The 16,599-nt window shown below is 44.4% G+C and overlaps 1 protein-coding gene across 6 annotated transcripts in view; it reads right to left on the reverse strand.

The window, feature by feature from the left end:
* RIPOR2 (RHO family interacting cell polarization regulator 2) overlaps positions 1-16,599 on the reverse strand; it is a 243,604-nt gene that overhangs the window by 36,769 nt on the left and 190,236 nt on the right. For all 6 annotated transcript variants that reach the window (XM_030928118.1, XM_010365178.2, XM_030928119.1 and 3 more), the window contains exons 9-13: positions 10,775-10,818; positions 8,816-8,941; positions 7,722-7,870; positions 5,921-6,050; positions 486-1,178 (exon numbers count right to left, since the gene is read on the reverse strand). In XM_030928118.1, coding sequence (XP_030783978.1) covers positions 486-1,178; positions 5,921-6,050; positions 7,722-7,870; positions 8,816-8,941; positions 10,775-10,818 — 1,142 coding nt within the window. The remainder of the gene's footprint in view (positions 1-485; positions 1,179-5,920; positions 6,051-7,721; positions 7,871-8,815; positions 8,942-10,774; positions 10,819-16,599) is intronic.

Genomic DNA, 16,599 nt, shown 5'->3' on the forward strand with positions numbered 1-16,599 from the left:
GTCAGGAAAATAAAACTTAATATGCACTACTGGCATATTAGTGCCATTTAAAATGACGATGAGCTATTAATCCTGTGATTGGACAAGATTTTTTTTTTTTTTTTGATGGAGTCTTGCTCTGTCGCCCAGGCTGGAGTGCAGTGGTGTGATCTCCTCTCACTGCAAGCTCCGCCTCCTGGGTTCATGCCATTCTCCTGCCTCAGCCTCCCAAGTAGCTGGGACTATGGGCACCCGCCACCAGGCCCAGCTAATTTTTTTGTATTTTTAGTAGAGATGGGGTTTCACGGTGTTAGCCAGGATGGTCTCCACCTCCTGACCTCGTGATCTGCCCTTCTCAGCCTCCCAAAGTGCTGGGATTACAAGCGTGAGCCACCGCGCCCGGCCTGGACAGGACTTTTTTTTAAATGATACCTCATCTTAAACAGAATGTTGGCTTAGGACACCTCTCTCCAAACCTAATCCAATTTCTCTGAAAAGGTACTTACTTTTAGAATATCATCCAAATGCATGACTTCTTGGTTCAGATCCTGAAACTCTTTATACTGCTCTTTATGTGGTTCTAATGCAAGGAAAAGCCCATTAAAAGCATCCTCTAAGCTTCCATCTAGAAAGGATCTGCAGCCTTCGGATTCTCCCCCGACAGAGCCCTCAGAGAGCACCCTGTCTGTGGCCACTGGCACCTCTGCGGATGTGAGCCTCTTAACCAGCTGCTTCGTGATGTTTCCTTCCAAAGTGTCCAGTTCCACAGGCTTGAGCTCAGAGGCCTCCTCGGACTCTTGCAGAAGTGCCTCTGCAACATCATTCTCAAGGAACAGGTGCTCAGCCCCAGCACCTGAGGACTGTCGGCGGCAAGCCTCAGATGGGGCCGAGGCAGGTTTCCTGGGCTCCTCTGGGTCTTCCTCCTTCAGGTGTGATTTTGGCTCTTGGCCTTCTCCCAAGGAGTTCCTGGAAGATGCTGAGCTGGTGTCATCCAAACCCTCATTCTGGGAGGCCAGGCTGCTGTGGTGAAACTCCGCAGGGGTGATGGTAATTTCTGGATTTGTTGAGTTGGAAGGGGAGCCTGTTGAGGGGGAGGCGAGGGCGCAGTCCCCGTTGGGCAGGTCACTGAAGCTGAGTGACAGTGGCATTTTCTCCTCGGCTGCCTTTCCATTTTCAAAGATGTCATCAGGTAGATTCGACTGTAGATAAAAGATACCTCATTATTATTTTCAATACAAATGATGCATTTGGCTTGGCATGGTTTATTTCCAGACAGAGTGTAAGACAATTACAATGAAAATACCCAGAACTTTCAGAATATTAGCATTTTATTTGTTGATGCCTGTGTGTGTGTGTGTGTGTGTGTGTGTGTCTGTGTGGCTGGCAAAAGAAAACAGACCATCAAGAACAGTTTCTATTGTTGAATCTAGGTGAAAGTTCATGCCAATAGTCTCAAGATCTGACATTTTTCAAAAGAAAAGGTTGCATGGGGGAGGGGGCTTGTCTTCTGAATTCCAAGAGCTCATAATATTTGGCAGCTATAGTTATAAATAACATTACCAATTCCATTTTCTATTTAGGCAACTACCTTAAAAAACTTTCCAACGTCCATGCAGTTTAGTTCCAAAGATGTGATGTTTTGTTCTGCTTCAATTCTCAAAAATTATTCCTTTGAAAATCTCTACCCACAAATCCCAAGCTCTGGAAAATGTTTTATTAATTTAGTAACCATGCCATAAATAATTCAAGGCCAGCCATACATTTGCATAGCTTCTCTAGAAATAAGAGGAAAAGACCAATAAATGGAACATCAATCTTGCAGGGGGTAAACCCCAGGGCTCTCAGGCTGCCCAGAAACACCGAGTCATCTGTCAAGCAGACCCGGGTGGTGTCACAGGTACGCCCTGTGCTTCATGAAGCAGAACTCTGAAGAGAGAGGTCAGAAATATCCAGGTAACCAAGATCATTCATTTATTCAGGCATTGCCATTTCTAAGTCAGCTCTCCTTGTGCTGTGGTCTGTGTATAATGCCTAATTGCCAAATGCTGCTCTGTGGAAAGGGCTTTTTAGTTATTGAGATTAACCCCTTCAAAATGGTTAATTTTTCTTTCTTTCTTTTTTTTTTTTTTGAGACGGAGTCTCGCTCTGTTGCCCATGCTGGAGTGCAGTGGCGTGATCTCGGCTCACTGCAAGCTCCGCCTCCCGGGTTTCCGCCATTCTCCTGCCTCAGCCTCCCGAGTAACTGGGACTACAGGCGCCCGCCATCTCGCCCGGCTAGTTTTTTGTATTTTTTTTTAGTAGAGACGGGGTTTCACCGTGTAGACCAGGATGGTCTCGATCTCCTGACCTCGTGATCCACCCGTCTCGGCCTCCCAAAGTGCTGGGATTACAGGCTTGAGCCACCGCGCCCGGCCTTTTCTTTTTTATTTTTTTGAGACAGTTTCACTCTTGTTGCCCAGGCTGGAGTGCAATGGTACGATCTCAACTCACTGCAACCTCTGCCTCCTGGGTTCAAGTGATTCTCCTGCCTCAGCCTCCCAAGTAGTTAGGACTACAGGCATGCGCCACCATGCCCAGCTAATTTTTGTATTTTTTTTTTTTAGTAGAGACAGGGTTTCACCATGTTGGTCAGGGTGGTCCCAAAGTCCTGACCTCAGGTGATCTGCCTGCCTCAGTCTCCCAAAGTGCTGGGATTACAGGCGTGAGCCATCACACCCGGCCCAAAATGGTTAATTTTCTCAGATTCCAGATTTGGTTTTTAAAGTAAATAAATGGTAAGTATTATGCTAATAATTGTTTTAATTATATAGAAATTGACAAATTCTCAAAATTTGCTGGGAATAAGCCCGGCAAATAAAACTGTTACAGCAAATGCAGTGAGGAGCAGATGGGAAGATAAAGGCTCCCCGTCCTCCTCCAGCTGGGTCCCTGGTCCCATTGCTGCTGCATCTGAGGCTATGAGATCCTGACACATGCAGTTCGTTCCACCCAAACTGTCCATTGTTGTAGCATGGTTGGAAGGCGATTTACTTTAACTGCAGGCGAGTAAAATGATGTGTCACTGGACACTTGAGTAACCTCTACAAGCTCAGTTTCTTTACCTCCAAAACTGAGGATGTTTTACTCTGTGAGTAATTACTGAGCTGTGGTCCACAATGTTGTTGGGGTGTTGGGCTCTGGTGCTCCTCTTCCTCCCCTCCCAGCTTGTGTATTTCAGTTTCTTCCCTCACGTATTTGCACCCCCCACCTCATATACACCTTATGTCTCTAGGAAAGATAAAAGGAATCTTTTAGGGGAGGGATGAGGGATGCCTGGAGCCTTCTCCCTAGACCTCATCCATGGGGGTCCCTTAGGATTCTAGAACCCGTGGGCCCTCCACATGGTCCCACTGAGCCTCATCTGATCTGTGCACACATCTCATGGCAGCACCGAGGGAGGTGGGAGACAGTGGGTATGGCAGAGAGATTGGGTTGTCAGGATTCTTATTCAAATTCCAAAGTCCTTCCCAGCCATTTCTCTTGAGACTCCAAGACTCAAGCCCAACTTCCACCTATTTAAGTGGCAAATATTTGGTGAGAATAAATCGAGATGCCCCACCCAAGGGGACTTGCAGTCTACCAAGGGGGCGAGCCTAACAATGACCACACAACAGTACAATGGTGTGCATGCTGTAACTGAGGGATGACATCATGAGGGAGCCCCAATAAGGGGGTGGCTGCTGCCTGAGAAAGAGCCAGTCCTGGAGCTTAATGTTGAGGATGGTGAGGTAGGGGGCAGGCACCAGAGGAAGTGCATTCTAGAAGGAACAACGTGCGAAGATATGAGCTCCTGAAAGGAGGTGGTGCATTTCGAGGACACTGAGAAGCTGCAAGGGGCTCCAGCAGAGGACAGAGAGTGGAAAAGTGAGATGGGCTTGTGGTGGGTTGTGGCCAGATGGAAACAGCCGCTCTGAGGACCTTTGCATTTATCTAAAAGGTTTTATTAGGAAAATCATCCAGTTGTTTTCTAACCTTGTTCTTATTTAAATTATGACATGAAACCTCTACCAACTCTCACCCACAACCCTCAACCTGTAGCACATGAGCATGAATATACATGTTATGGTAATGGTTGCGTGTACAGCTGTGTTAGCTCTTTGTGTTTTGGTTCATGTTTTCGTGTGTATTTCCCCCACATATTCTTCCTATTTTCCTTCAAAAGTCCACCAGAGTTTAGCCTGGTCCTTTTCACCTGCCTTTTGAGACAAGGTCTTGCTCTGCTCTCCAGACTGGACTGTAGTGATGCAATAACTCACTGCAGCCTCAACCTTCTGGGCTTTAGTGATCATCCTGCTTCAGTCTCCTGGGTAGTTGGGACCACAGGTGTGCACAACCACACCAGGGTAATTTTTAAATTTTTTTGTAGAGACAGGGTCTCACTTTGTTGCCCAGGCTGGTCTTGAACTCCTGGGCTCAAGCAATCCACCTGCCTTGGCCTCACAAGGTGCTGGGATTATAGGTGGGAGCCACCATGTTCAGCCTTCACCTGCATCTTTTAATTCAATGAAAAAGATGCAATTATTATTATTATTAACCCGAAGACTTTTAATCCTTTCCTCTGCTGACACTCAAAGCTTCCTTTTATACGTCTGTGAAGAGCAGGATGTTCCATGCATGTGTGTGTGTATGCATGTGTGTGTGTGTATCCTCTCATGACATAATGTATAATATATAATACTTACCATATTCCTGACTGCGAATTAAGGATTTCTTTTTGTTAAAGTGTTATAGAATTAACAAACATTATAATAAACTAAGATGGAGAACCTTTCAAATAGAAGTAGCTCTAGTAAAACTCATTGAAATCCTTCTGAGTTCCTCGAATGCCAATTTTTTTTGTTTTTGTTTTTGAGATGGAGTTTGCTGTTGCCCAGGCTGGAGTGCAAGGGCACCATCTCGGCTCACTGCAACCTCTGCCTCCTGGGTTCAAGTGATCCTCTCACCTCAGCCTCCCAAGTAGCTGGGACTACAGGTACATGCCTCCACTCCCAGCTACTTTTTGTATTTTTAGTAGAGGCAGGGTTTGATTATGTTGGCCAGGCTGGTCTTGAACACCTGAGCTCAAGTGATCCACCCACCTCAGCCTACCAAAGTGGTGGGATTACAGGTGTGAGCCGCCATGCTGGGCCGAATGCCAGTTTTTGAAAGGCTTAAACTTGTTTAAAATCTTGTTACCATGGATATCTTTGCCACAATGGAGAAAAATCACAGCACAAAAACAGGGATTATTAGAAGAGAAGGACAAACTGTGTCTCTATCAAAGTTACATGCACAACCAAGTTTCCCACCCCAAGGACAGTACAGCTGTAACTATTACCCAGTGAGCAAGACAGAGAAGATAAAACAAGAGACATGCTGAGTCACACATGCCACAAGCCCCCCGAAGTCAAGCACTCCATACCCGGCAGGCTACACTCACATAGAGCTCTAGCACGGCCTTGGGACTCGGCCTGAGGGAGGGCAGGTCACTGAAGGAGCGGCTGCGGTGCAGCTTGGCAAAGAAAGTGTCTTGCAAGGCACTCAAGACAGACAGCCGCCTTGGCTTGTCTGGGGAAGGATGCAGCCACCTCTTCAGAAGTGAAAGCAAGATGGGGTAGTTAGTGGGAAGAATCAGGTTACTATGTTTTTTTAGCTTTTTAGCGAGCATTTTTGATTAAAACAAGGGGCTATTACTTACATCCACTTCTTTAAAAGGCTGATCTTAGAGAATGTTCAGAAAAATCTACATGTTACCATCACAGCAATAGGTAAGATGGGCAAGGAGAGAGGAAAAACGGGAGGCTTACCGCCTCTGATAGAATTACTGAGAACTCCCAGCACTCTCTCTCCAGCATTTCAAATGCTGGGTGCAAGCACTGGCTCAGGTGCATTGATTCTACTCGGGAAATTACACTGAACTTACAAAGAAGGAGTGGTCTTTGAAGGTGGGCGTTTCCGGGGTACCCTGGCTGTACATGGACATTCTCCTCTGAAGGGCTGCCGCCTTGTTCCCAGCGCCTGAGGATGCGGTCATGTCCTCCACGTCAAATGGACTGCAAAACACAGGACCCCATGTATGCACATTTGGTAAAATCACCTATCATCAACAGACCACAGGCTGAGAGAGTACCTCATTACATAAAAGTAAACTCAACAGGTGGGAACTGGGCTGGTTTTAGCTAAACTGGTTTGCAGAAAATAAACCTGGATAAAAGAAAAGTGGAGCAGAAAACTGAGTCTAGGCTCACCCAAGGGACCCCAGAATATTATCCCAGCTCTAAGCACAATTTATCTATACACTTAGATACACCCGTTCCTCACTAACATTAGAAACACAAACTTATGAATGCTTGCTTAAACAAAACAAGATGTTGAAAAGTCTATAAAAATTATCTGAACTTTGTGGGGCTAGATACCTTAATGGTATAAGACATCGACGGACTATTGTTCTGTTCTAAAGAAAACACTCAAAAATAGAATCCCATTCATTTCAGTTGACACAGAGCCTCTCGTGTGGGAAGAGAATAACAGTCTGTTCACAATGATGCCACTTAATATCATGGCACCTGATTCATCCAGCAAGAAGAATGATCTTGCATGTGAGATGTCAATGGCTGCAGATTGTGGGGACGAAAGGGCTGGGTAAAGCGTGCTGATGATGACAAGGCACGAGTGTCTTTGCTGCTTCCACACCTGGCTTTCTATATTGTAAATGAGACCCTGAGCATGAATACTCAACATGTCAACTCAGCAATATACCAGGGGCATTACATTAAACATTGTGAACTACTAGTGGGGTTTTTTTGTTGTTGTTTTTTTGTTTTTTTTTGAGATGGAGTTTCCCTCTTGTTGCCCAGGCTGGAGTGCAATAGCATGATCTCAGCTCACTGCAACCTCTGCCTCCCGGTTCAAGCAATTCTCTTGCCTCAGTCGCCCGAGTAGCTGGCATTACAGGTGCTTGCCACAATGCCTGCTAATTTTTGTATTTTTAGTAGAGACGGGGTTTCACTATGTTGGCTGGGCTCGTCTTGAACTCCTGACCTCAGGTGATCCACCTTTCTTGGCCTCCCAAAGTGCTGGGATTACAGGTGTGAGCCATCGTGCCCGGCGCCACTAGTGTTAATAACTTACCATGACCTTTCTCACTGGGTGACTTTGGAAAACCATTTCTAAGTTCATTGTTTTGAAAAAAGATATCTCTTGCCCTTTGGGAATGTTCTATTTCAGTAAATACAGTGCAGAGGAACTAAGGATACTCAATTTTCCAGAGCAGTGTGAAGTTATGCGATAAAGGGGAATAAGCATTTAAAGCATCGTAGTGAGAATCAGGATTTTTCTGAGGTCAAAGTACCTCCTATTGGACAGATATTTTCTTTCAAATTAGTTTACTTGAGAGGACATATTCTCTTATATATTTAAAGGTAGAGAGGGAAGGAAGGTGACAGAAAAAATATTTTAAAATAGGAAGTAGAAGAGGCGATTGGTGATATGATTCAGGCTTCTCCAACTTTAACACGTGTGCACCTCACCCGGGGAGTTTGTTAAACAGATTCTGGGGCCTGAGCAATTCTGCCACAGTAGTTCTGGGGTGGGGCCTGAGATTCTGCTTTTTTAACAAGCTCCCTGGTGATGCAGGTGCTTTTTTAACATGCACTAGCTTTGAATAGCACTAGCCAGTATCAGATATTCCTATATGAAGAGATAGAAAAGGAAGAGGCACTTACTACCAGGTGATTTCCAGGTTCAGTTTGATGGTGCCAAGGTCATTGATGTCGACAGCCACCACCTGAGGTCGGGCTGCAAACAGCTCTTTGGTCTCACAGGTCACGCTACCTACCAGGATGTGAGTTGCCAGCCCTTTGAGCTCCGTGACCTAGCAGAGAGAGTGGGAGGGGAAAGGCCTTACATCACAGCAGAGGAGAAAGGTAGGATAATGTGTCATTTTTTTTTTTGAGATGGAGTCTCGCTCTGTTGCCCAGGCTGGAGTGCAGTGGCCGGATCTCAGCTCACTGCAAGCTCCGCCTCCCGGGTTCACGCCATTCTCCTGCCTCAGCCTCCCAAGTAGCTGGGACTACAGGCGCCCGCCACCTCGACTGGCTAGTTTTTTTTTTTTTTTTTTTGGAATTTTTAGTAGAGACGGGGTTTCACCGTGTTAGCCAGGATGGTCTCGATCTCCTGACCTCGTGATCCGCCCGTCTCGGCCTCCCAAAGTGCTGGGATTACAGGCTTGAGCCACCGCGCCCGGCCTGTGTCATGTTTTTTACTGAGCTAGCTTGGTCATTTCTTTCAGAATCATATCTGAAATTGGAAGTGGATTTTGTTTTTTCTTTCTGGAGACAGGGTCTCTCTCTGTCACCCAGGCTATAGTGCAGTAGTGTGATCATGGCTCACTGCAGGCTTGACCTCCTGGGCTCAAGTGATCCTCCTATCTCAGACTCCCAAGTAGCTGGGACTACAGGCACACATACCACATCTGGCTAATTTTTGTACTTTTGTAGAGATGGGGTTTTGCCATGTTGGCCAGGCTGGTCTCCAACTCCTGGGCTCAAGTGATCCATCCACCTCAGCCTCCCAAAATGCTGGGATTACAGGTGTGAGCCACTACACTACACCTGGCCAGAGGTGGATATTTCAAAAGTGTATCTTAGATTGACTTTACCTACCCTGATGCGAGAGCAGCTGTCTTTGTAATGGACTTGTAGTGCAGAGAAGTCTGTGGGATGGAGGGGTGACAGGCAGGGGTCACGGGTAAAGGCCCCACCAATGGATCATCCAGCTGTGGCACCATGAAACACAACAGGCAGTGACAATACTGTACCTTGATGGAAATGAACCCAACTATCAGGGGCAGAAAAACTGTTTCTTCTCCATCCCAGCTCTGCTTGCCATTTACTTCTATTTTGCCTTTCAGTTTCCACCGCTGCCGGCCATACTTCATGAAAATCTGGAGAGGAGACATCCAAGGGCCTTCATGTCTTGCCATGCCCCCTTCTCCACCAGAACACCAAGATCAAAAGGAGAAAGAATACACACCACTGCCGCCCTCCCCTTCTCCCTCACTCTCCCTCCACCCCCTTACTCTTGGGTATGGGTGGAGCTGGGGATGAGTGGGGAAGAGACTTTTTTCTTTTCTTTTGAGATGGAGTCTCGCTCTGTCGCCCAGGCTGGAGTGCAATGGCATGATTTTGGCTCACTGCAACCTCCACCTCCAGGGTTCAAGCGATTCTCCTGCCTCAGCCTCCCAAGGGACTACAAGCATGTGTCACCATGCCCGGCTCATTTTTGTATTTTTAGTAGAGATGAGGTTTCACCATGTTGGCTAGGCTGGTATCTCGAACTCCTGACTTCAGGTGATCTACCTGCCTCGGCCTCCTAAAGTGCTAGGATTACAGGCAAGAGCCACCATGTCTGGCCCGAGACTTTTAAAGCACAGTAAGTTCTGCCTGTCTGAGACAGAGGGGGTACAGGTTTTCTGTAGTAAAAGGTCATTGCATGGTGCCCTTCTGCTCACTCATGCCAAGCAGTTCTCTCTCTTGTTAGTTCTACTTCAATAGAGCAGCCACTGGGATTAATTCTTCACACAACCCAGCTCCTTTAGTGAGAGGAGTAAGTATCAGCTAAAACCCCCTTAAGAAAGAAAGAAAGACATCCTTATTCTGGATAGGGAGATGGAGCTGGCAAGAACTTTGAAATCCAATGTACTCTTGGGGGAAGGTGTGCAATATTTCCTTGGTCAGACTGCTTTAATGTTTAAGGGAAGATATACCCTCACCCCTGCTTTAAGAGGTATGAGTATAGAGGGTTTTGGAGGAGATGTCAGATGAAATGGTTATATAAGTTTCCTTTTGAAGAGGGAAAGGAACAAAGCCTATTTTTACTTTTTGGAGCACATTTTTACAAAGAAAGATCTAGATGTTATTTTTCTTCAGTCATGGTACTTATGATCAGCCATGATCCTGGATTGGCTCTTGGATTAGGAAAAAAAAAAAAAGCCTGCTTATCTAGTACAATATTGGGACATCTGGCAAAATATGAACATAGACTAATTCCAGGTGACGTTAGCTGAAGAGCCAATCTTAAACTCACTGGTGTTGAGGGCTTAGTAATGCCTATGTGAGAGAATGTCCTTCCATTCTTAGAAGAAGAATTTAGGGATGAAGAGTCCTGGTGTTTGCATCTTGCTCTAAAATGGTTCAGGGGCCGGGCGTGGTGGCTCACACCTGTAATCCCAGCACTTTGGGAGGCCAAGGCGGGGGGATCACTTGAGGTCAGGAGTTTGAGACCAGCCTGGCCAACATGGTAAAACCCCATCTCTACTAAAAATACAAAAAAAGTTAGCTGGGTGTGGTGGTGTGCGCCTGTAGTTCCAGCTACTCTGGAGGCTGAGGCAGGAGAATCGCTTGAACCCAGGAGGCAGAGGCTGCAGTGAGTTGAGATCATGCCACTGCACTCCAGCCTGGGCAACAGAGTGAGACTCCATCTCAAAAATAAATAAATAAAAATAAATAAAATGGTTCAGCAAAATAATAGTAACAATGACAGCAATAATGATGATGATGACAGAGCAAATGTGGCATAATGTTACAAAGTGGTGAATCTAGATGAAGCGTTTATGGGAAGTCCTGTACTAGTTTCCAGACTTTCTCATTGGCTTAAAATGTTTTTCAAAATGAAAAATTAAAAAAAAAAAAGACAACTTGAGAAGCAAAATGACATGACAACTGGCCCCTACCGTTCAGGTCCGTAATTCCAGCACCCAGACCAAGACAATACTTACTTCATATTGATCTCCAGGACAGAGGCGCGCAAATCCAGCCAGACCTGGAACCAAGCAATTGGAAAGTGAGGTGTAGAACATTATTTCCCCTCTCTATAGACACATACTGAAAAGAATTCAGGTGAAGTGTCAGAACTTTGTGCAAACTCACATAACACTTTTTGGGGCCATTCCTGGGGAACGGCTGTTTTGGGGGAATTCCTTCTATCACAGGTAGAGAAGACATTCCTGGATGAAGTGATGGAAGAGGTGGTTTCCAAGGCAGGGGAGGCTGGGCAAGAGGGGGAGCTAGAGCTCAGTACATCTTGGGCTGATTTAAGATCCAAGCAGATTCCAGGGTTAGGGTATTAGGGCCAGAAAGATAGATTTATTTATTTATCTAACATAATCCCATGAAGATAATCTGGTCTCCTATTTTCCCTTCTGTCCTAAAATGTGTGATTTTTAGGTGCCTCCCATTTGAGTTAAGATTCCATGCAGTTATTTCCCTTGCTGCCCTCCAATTTACTCATTCGGATGTTTTCTTTATCCTTTTTATCTGGTATAATGATACAATTTGCTGTTATGAAATCCCTGAAAATGGATTATTACTTACACAAAGCTAGTGATTAAGAAAACAAAATCAATCCAACCAACCAAATGATACACCCCCAAAAGAAAGATGGGACTTCTACTGTGCCATCCAGGAAGTCATGTCTAACTGGATCTGCTCAATTTGAGATCTCTTTCTGGTGCAGCAGCAAAAACAAATCTTATCAGACTAGATGGTCACCATCTGAGGCCATCTCAGGAACTCTCGGTTTGTCCAGTCTTTTTCTTTCTTTCTGTAGATATTTACTGAGAGTCTGCTGTATGTAAGGCTCTATGCTAAGCATTGGGGTAATAACTTGGAAATTAAATTAAAGATTATATGGATCCCCATGGTATAGAACAAAATACGGTTAAAGCCCACAGAAATGAAACAGACAAGGACTTGCAGACAGTAAGATGGAGTTACACCTGAGGTTAATTTGTTTGTCTACTGGCTATCCTACTCTAGAAAATTTACTTAACCCAAGTTTCTTCACCTTTAAAATAGGATAACAGTGTCCACTTCTAGAATTGTTCGTAACAACAACAGATGGCATCTTACACATAGTAGGGCCTTAATACGTGGTAATGATGATAAATCCAAGAGTGGGATAATACTATTTATTGAGTACATGCCATCTACTATATAATGAAAGACGTAATCTATATGAAAAGACACAAGGCTGGCATGTTGGCTCACTCCTATAATCCTAGCATTTTGGGAGGCCAAGGCAGGAGGATGACTCGAGCTCAGGAGTTCAAGACAAGCCTGGGCAACATAGTGAGACCTCATCTCTACTAAAAAGAAAAAAAAATTAGCCAGGTGTGGTGGTGCATGTCTGCAGTCCCAGCTGCTCGGAGGCTGAGGTGGGAGGATCGCTTGAGCCCAGGAGGTCTAGGCTATAGTGAGCCGTGATTACACTACTGCATTCCAGCCTCCAGACTCTGTCTCAAAAAGGAAAGCGAAAGCGAAAGCGAAAGCGAAAGGGAAAGGGAAAGGGAGAAAAGAAAAGAAAACACACAGTAAACTGATATGCATCAGGGAGGGAAACAACAGTGGAGAGACAGAAGGAGATCTTTGCTTTTTTCTGTATTTTTATGAGAATGTATTACTATATAATTAAAATGAAAAAACAGAGACTATCTTATTTAATGTAGAATAGTTTCATGGAGGAAAGCAGCATTTGAATAACAAAGTTTCACCACGGTAAAATGAGGACATGGGTGTACAGATACTTCCAGGCTGAGTGAATGACATGTGTGTATTCGACAATGTTTCTTGAATGTCTACTGTGTCAAGCATGAATAAAGCTGTGAGGAGGAAGGTGTGCTAGTCACATGTGCATAGCAAATGAGGAAACTAATCTCATCAACAGAGGCTTGTCAGAGACCCAGCTTTACTTTAATCAGTTGTTTCTGGCTTTAGTCAGCTGTTAAGTTGTTTTCGTGCCAATCACAAAGCAAAGCCCTTTACATTCATTGGGGCCTAAAGACTAAAAGTTTTATTCAAGGAACCAAACAAATTTAATAAAAATGGGTAAAAATCTTTATCCTTTAAAAATTTGTTGAAGGAAAAAAATAAAGTCTTATAAGATTTCCAGTTAAGAATTCAGTACAGGCTGGATGTGGTAGCTCACGCCTGTAATCCCAGCACTTTAGGAGGCTGAGGCGGGCAGATCACCTGAGGTCAGGAGTTCCAGGTCAGCCTGGCCAACATGGAGAAACCTTGTCTCTACTAAAAATACAAAAACTAGCCTGGCGGGGTGGTGCTTGCCTGTAATCCTAGCTTTTCGGGGGCTGAGGCAGGAGAATTGCTTGAACCCTGGAGGCAGAGGTTGCAGTGAGCAGAGATCACGCCACTGCACTCAAGCCTGCATGACAGAGCGACACTCCATCTCAGAAAAAATCCAAAAAAACAAGCAAAGAATTCAGTACAAATATTTGTAGTGAACTTTTAGTTAAAGGCAAGATTTATAATGTAATATTAAGTATAGAAAGAAAAAAAGGTAGCTGGGTGCGGTGGCTCACGCCTGTAATCTTAGCACTTTGGGAGGCTGAGGCAGGTGGATCACGAGGTCAAGAGATTGAGACTATCCTGGCCAACATGGTGAAACCCCGTCTCTACTAAAAATACAAAAATTAGCTGGGTGTGGTGGCGGGTACCTGTAGTCCCAGCTACTTGGGAGGCTGCGGCAGGATAATCACTTGAACCTGGGAGGCGGGGGTTGCAGTGAGCCGAGATCACACCACTGCACTACCGCCTGGCAACAGAGTGAGACTCCATCTCAAAAAAAAAAAAAAAAAAAAAAAAAAAAAAAAAAAAAAAAAAAAAAAGGAAGGACACAAAACCTTACATAGAGTATAACCTCGGCTATATATAAATGGATCCCCAGAGAAGAAAGTCTAGAAAACCACACCAAACTGTTAAAAATAATTTTCTCTGGTAGGGTAGAATTAAGGAGAAAGTTAAATTTTTGTCATTAAGTGATAATTTTTATTTGATTTTTAAAAAGATCATACACTTATTTTGTAATACAGAAAAAAGATGTAAAAAAGATCACACACCTTGGCAGGCTGTGTGTACACACAGAAAAGTTGGTTGGATATTTTAATAATTTTAACAAAGCTTAGCACTGGGTGGAACGATTATATATGATTTTAATTTTTTGGTTATATTTCTCAATGTTTTAAAAAAACAAGAAGGTACTACTTTCAAAGTGTTTACATCGAGATTGAAGAAGACACGAACAGTTCCTCCCTGTTTACCCAGTGATTTTTTAGAGGCAGTCCGAGGAAATAATTTTGATGAGCTGGTCCAGAAACAGCTGTGAGTCCTAGGCTGTTCCCACACAAAGACGTCCATATGACAAATGGGTCCCTTAGTACCTCAGCCTCCTTGAGTTGCTATTTATAGCCTTTGCTATTTATAACACTATTTATAACACAAAGATTGTTTATGTATTTATTTAAACGTGATTTTACCCATATAAAGATGCTGTGGGTGGTATCACACAACGTGTTTTGCCTTCTATGAATAGCCCTGTTAGTATGCTGGAGATTCTTGGCCAGGCATGGTGGCTCACACCTGTGATCCCAGCGCTCTGGGACGTCAAGGCAGTAGGATCACTTGAGCCCAGGAGTTTGAGACCAACCTGGGCAACATAGTGAGACCCTATCTCTACAAAAAATTTAAAAGTTAGCCAGTCATGGTGGCGTGCGCCCATGGTCCCAGTTACTCAGGAGGTTGAGGCAGGAGGATTGCTTGAGGTTAGGAGTTTGAGGCAGCAGTGAGCCACTGAACGCCACCAGCCTGTGTGACAGAGCGAGACCCTCGACTCAAAAAACAAAACAAAGCAAAAAACCCAATTAAGTTGAGAGTCTTAAATGAATGCTTCTACTTTCACCTGACTGATGGACGTTGCATGGGTAAGCTGACAGCAAAAAAGGTCCCCGGATGCTTAAAAAAAAAAGCACGTGCTGTTACCATTACTTGTCAGTAGGTGGCAGCAACTCACCAGCTCGTCCGTGCCTTCCTGCCCGTGGAGCCAGTACATTTAAGAACAGCTTTCACTAATAATTAGAACACAACAAGCCACTTAAAAAGACTTACTGAAATAAGAGCAGAATTGAAGAAGCCTGTATTCCACTAATAATTTTCTGGAGCATTTAGTTAGTCTTTTAAAAAAATACTTGTGAAAGAAAGTACAATCGACTGGCTTTTGTAAATCCTAAACTGGACATGCTAATTCTAATAAAATCCAAAGTACTCTTTAAAAACCTCTGCAAATTGGCCGGGCGCGGGCTCACACCTGTAATCCCAGCACTTTGGGAGGCTGAGGTGGGCGGATCACCTGATGTCAGGAGTTCGTGACCAGCCCGGCCAACATGGAGAAACCCTGTCTCTACTAAAAATACAAAAATTAGCCAGGTGTGATGGTGGGCATCTGTAATCCCAGCTACTCCGGAGGCTGAGGCATGAGAATTGCTTGAACCCAGGAGGCAGAGGTTGCAGTGAACAGAGATAGTGCCAGTGCACTCCAGCCTGGGTGACACAGAGAGACTCTGTCTCAAAAACAAAACAAAACCTCTGCAAATTAGTTCAGGATTAATTTATTGCCTGTTTATTTATGTAATTACAATGGAAGACTGGTTGAAAAGAAACTGATCTGGCATTGTTACTAGATAAGGTGGATAAAGGGGAAATTCTTTGAAGGTATTTGTTTCCCCACCTTTAAAATTATCAGAAATTTTATATCTGAAGAAAACTGAACATGAGAAAGGTACTTGGTAGTGATGTTTTTTTCACATCTCAGCCCACGTTACTAAGCAAAATTTCTTGGAACTGCTGTAGTGGCATCACTGATCCTCTCTGATTGTAGCAATAATGTAGCACAATGGCACTATCCAGGCACAAACAGCTTTTGTGCCATGCTTCTTAAAGTACTGTCTGCTGTGTAAGCCACTGGTGGTACAGGCCACGGAATTAGCACTAACAGTGGGGCAATGACAGTTACAGTCTGTCTTTGAGGTCTGGCCAGGTTTCTTTCAGGCTCTTGTCTGGGGACCTGCTGGCATTTTCACAGTTGGAGAAAGCTGCAAGTTTTCTCAACAGTTTGTGATTACTAGTGCATGATCTAGAAAGCTTAATAAAAGCTTTCTAGCTTTCACTCAGAAAACCATCATGGGGGTTACCTCTGAGGGTGGGCATGGGGGGCTTGCAGGGGTCATACCTTTGGATGTTTCATGGCACTCACATATTACTGATCTAACACCTCTTCCATAACCTCGTTTGGAGGGTGTTACAGCAGCTGCCTACTCTTGCCTGTCTTCCTTTGCTCAGATACCATTGTGCCAGAACACTCTCCATCATTTCTCCCTTCACACTTCCTACTTTAAGACAAACAACCAAGTAGTTATACAGTCAGGAGCTCCTATTACAGGCCTTACTGATTTATTGACTAGGCATAAATAATGCGAGTTTACTAGCTCAGTGGTGGTTCTTCCTTCTCAGGAATGTTGATCTGCCCTGGAAACTGTAAGGACCAGCAGAGACTGGATATATACACTGCCTGGAACTTAATTTGAACCAAGTAATAATTTGGAGAACTAGTTTGCTCTAAGGAACTACATCTTTTTACCTCCATCCTGTTTGATAGTTTGCAGATTAAGTGCTCTCTGTTCAGCCTGGCATTCATGGATTTTTATTATCAGGACCCAACTAATTCTCCATAGCTCTTCTCCCGACAAGCACATCA

Source organism: Rhinopithecus roxellana, chromosome 4 (genome assembly GCF_007565055.1).
Source record: "Rhinopithecus roxellana isolate Shanxi Qingling chromosome 4, ASM756505v1, whole genome shotgun sequence".
NCBI classification, from domain to species: domain Eukaryota; kingdom Metazoa; phylum Chordata; class Mammalia; order Primates; family Cercopithecidae; genus Rhinopithecus; species Rhinopithecus roxellana.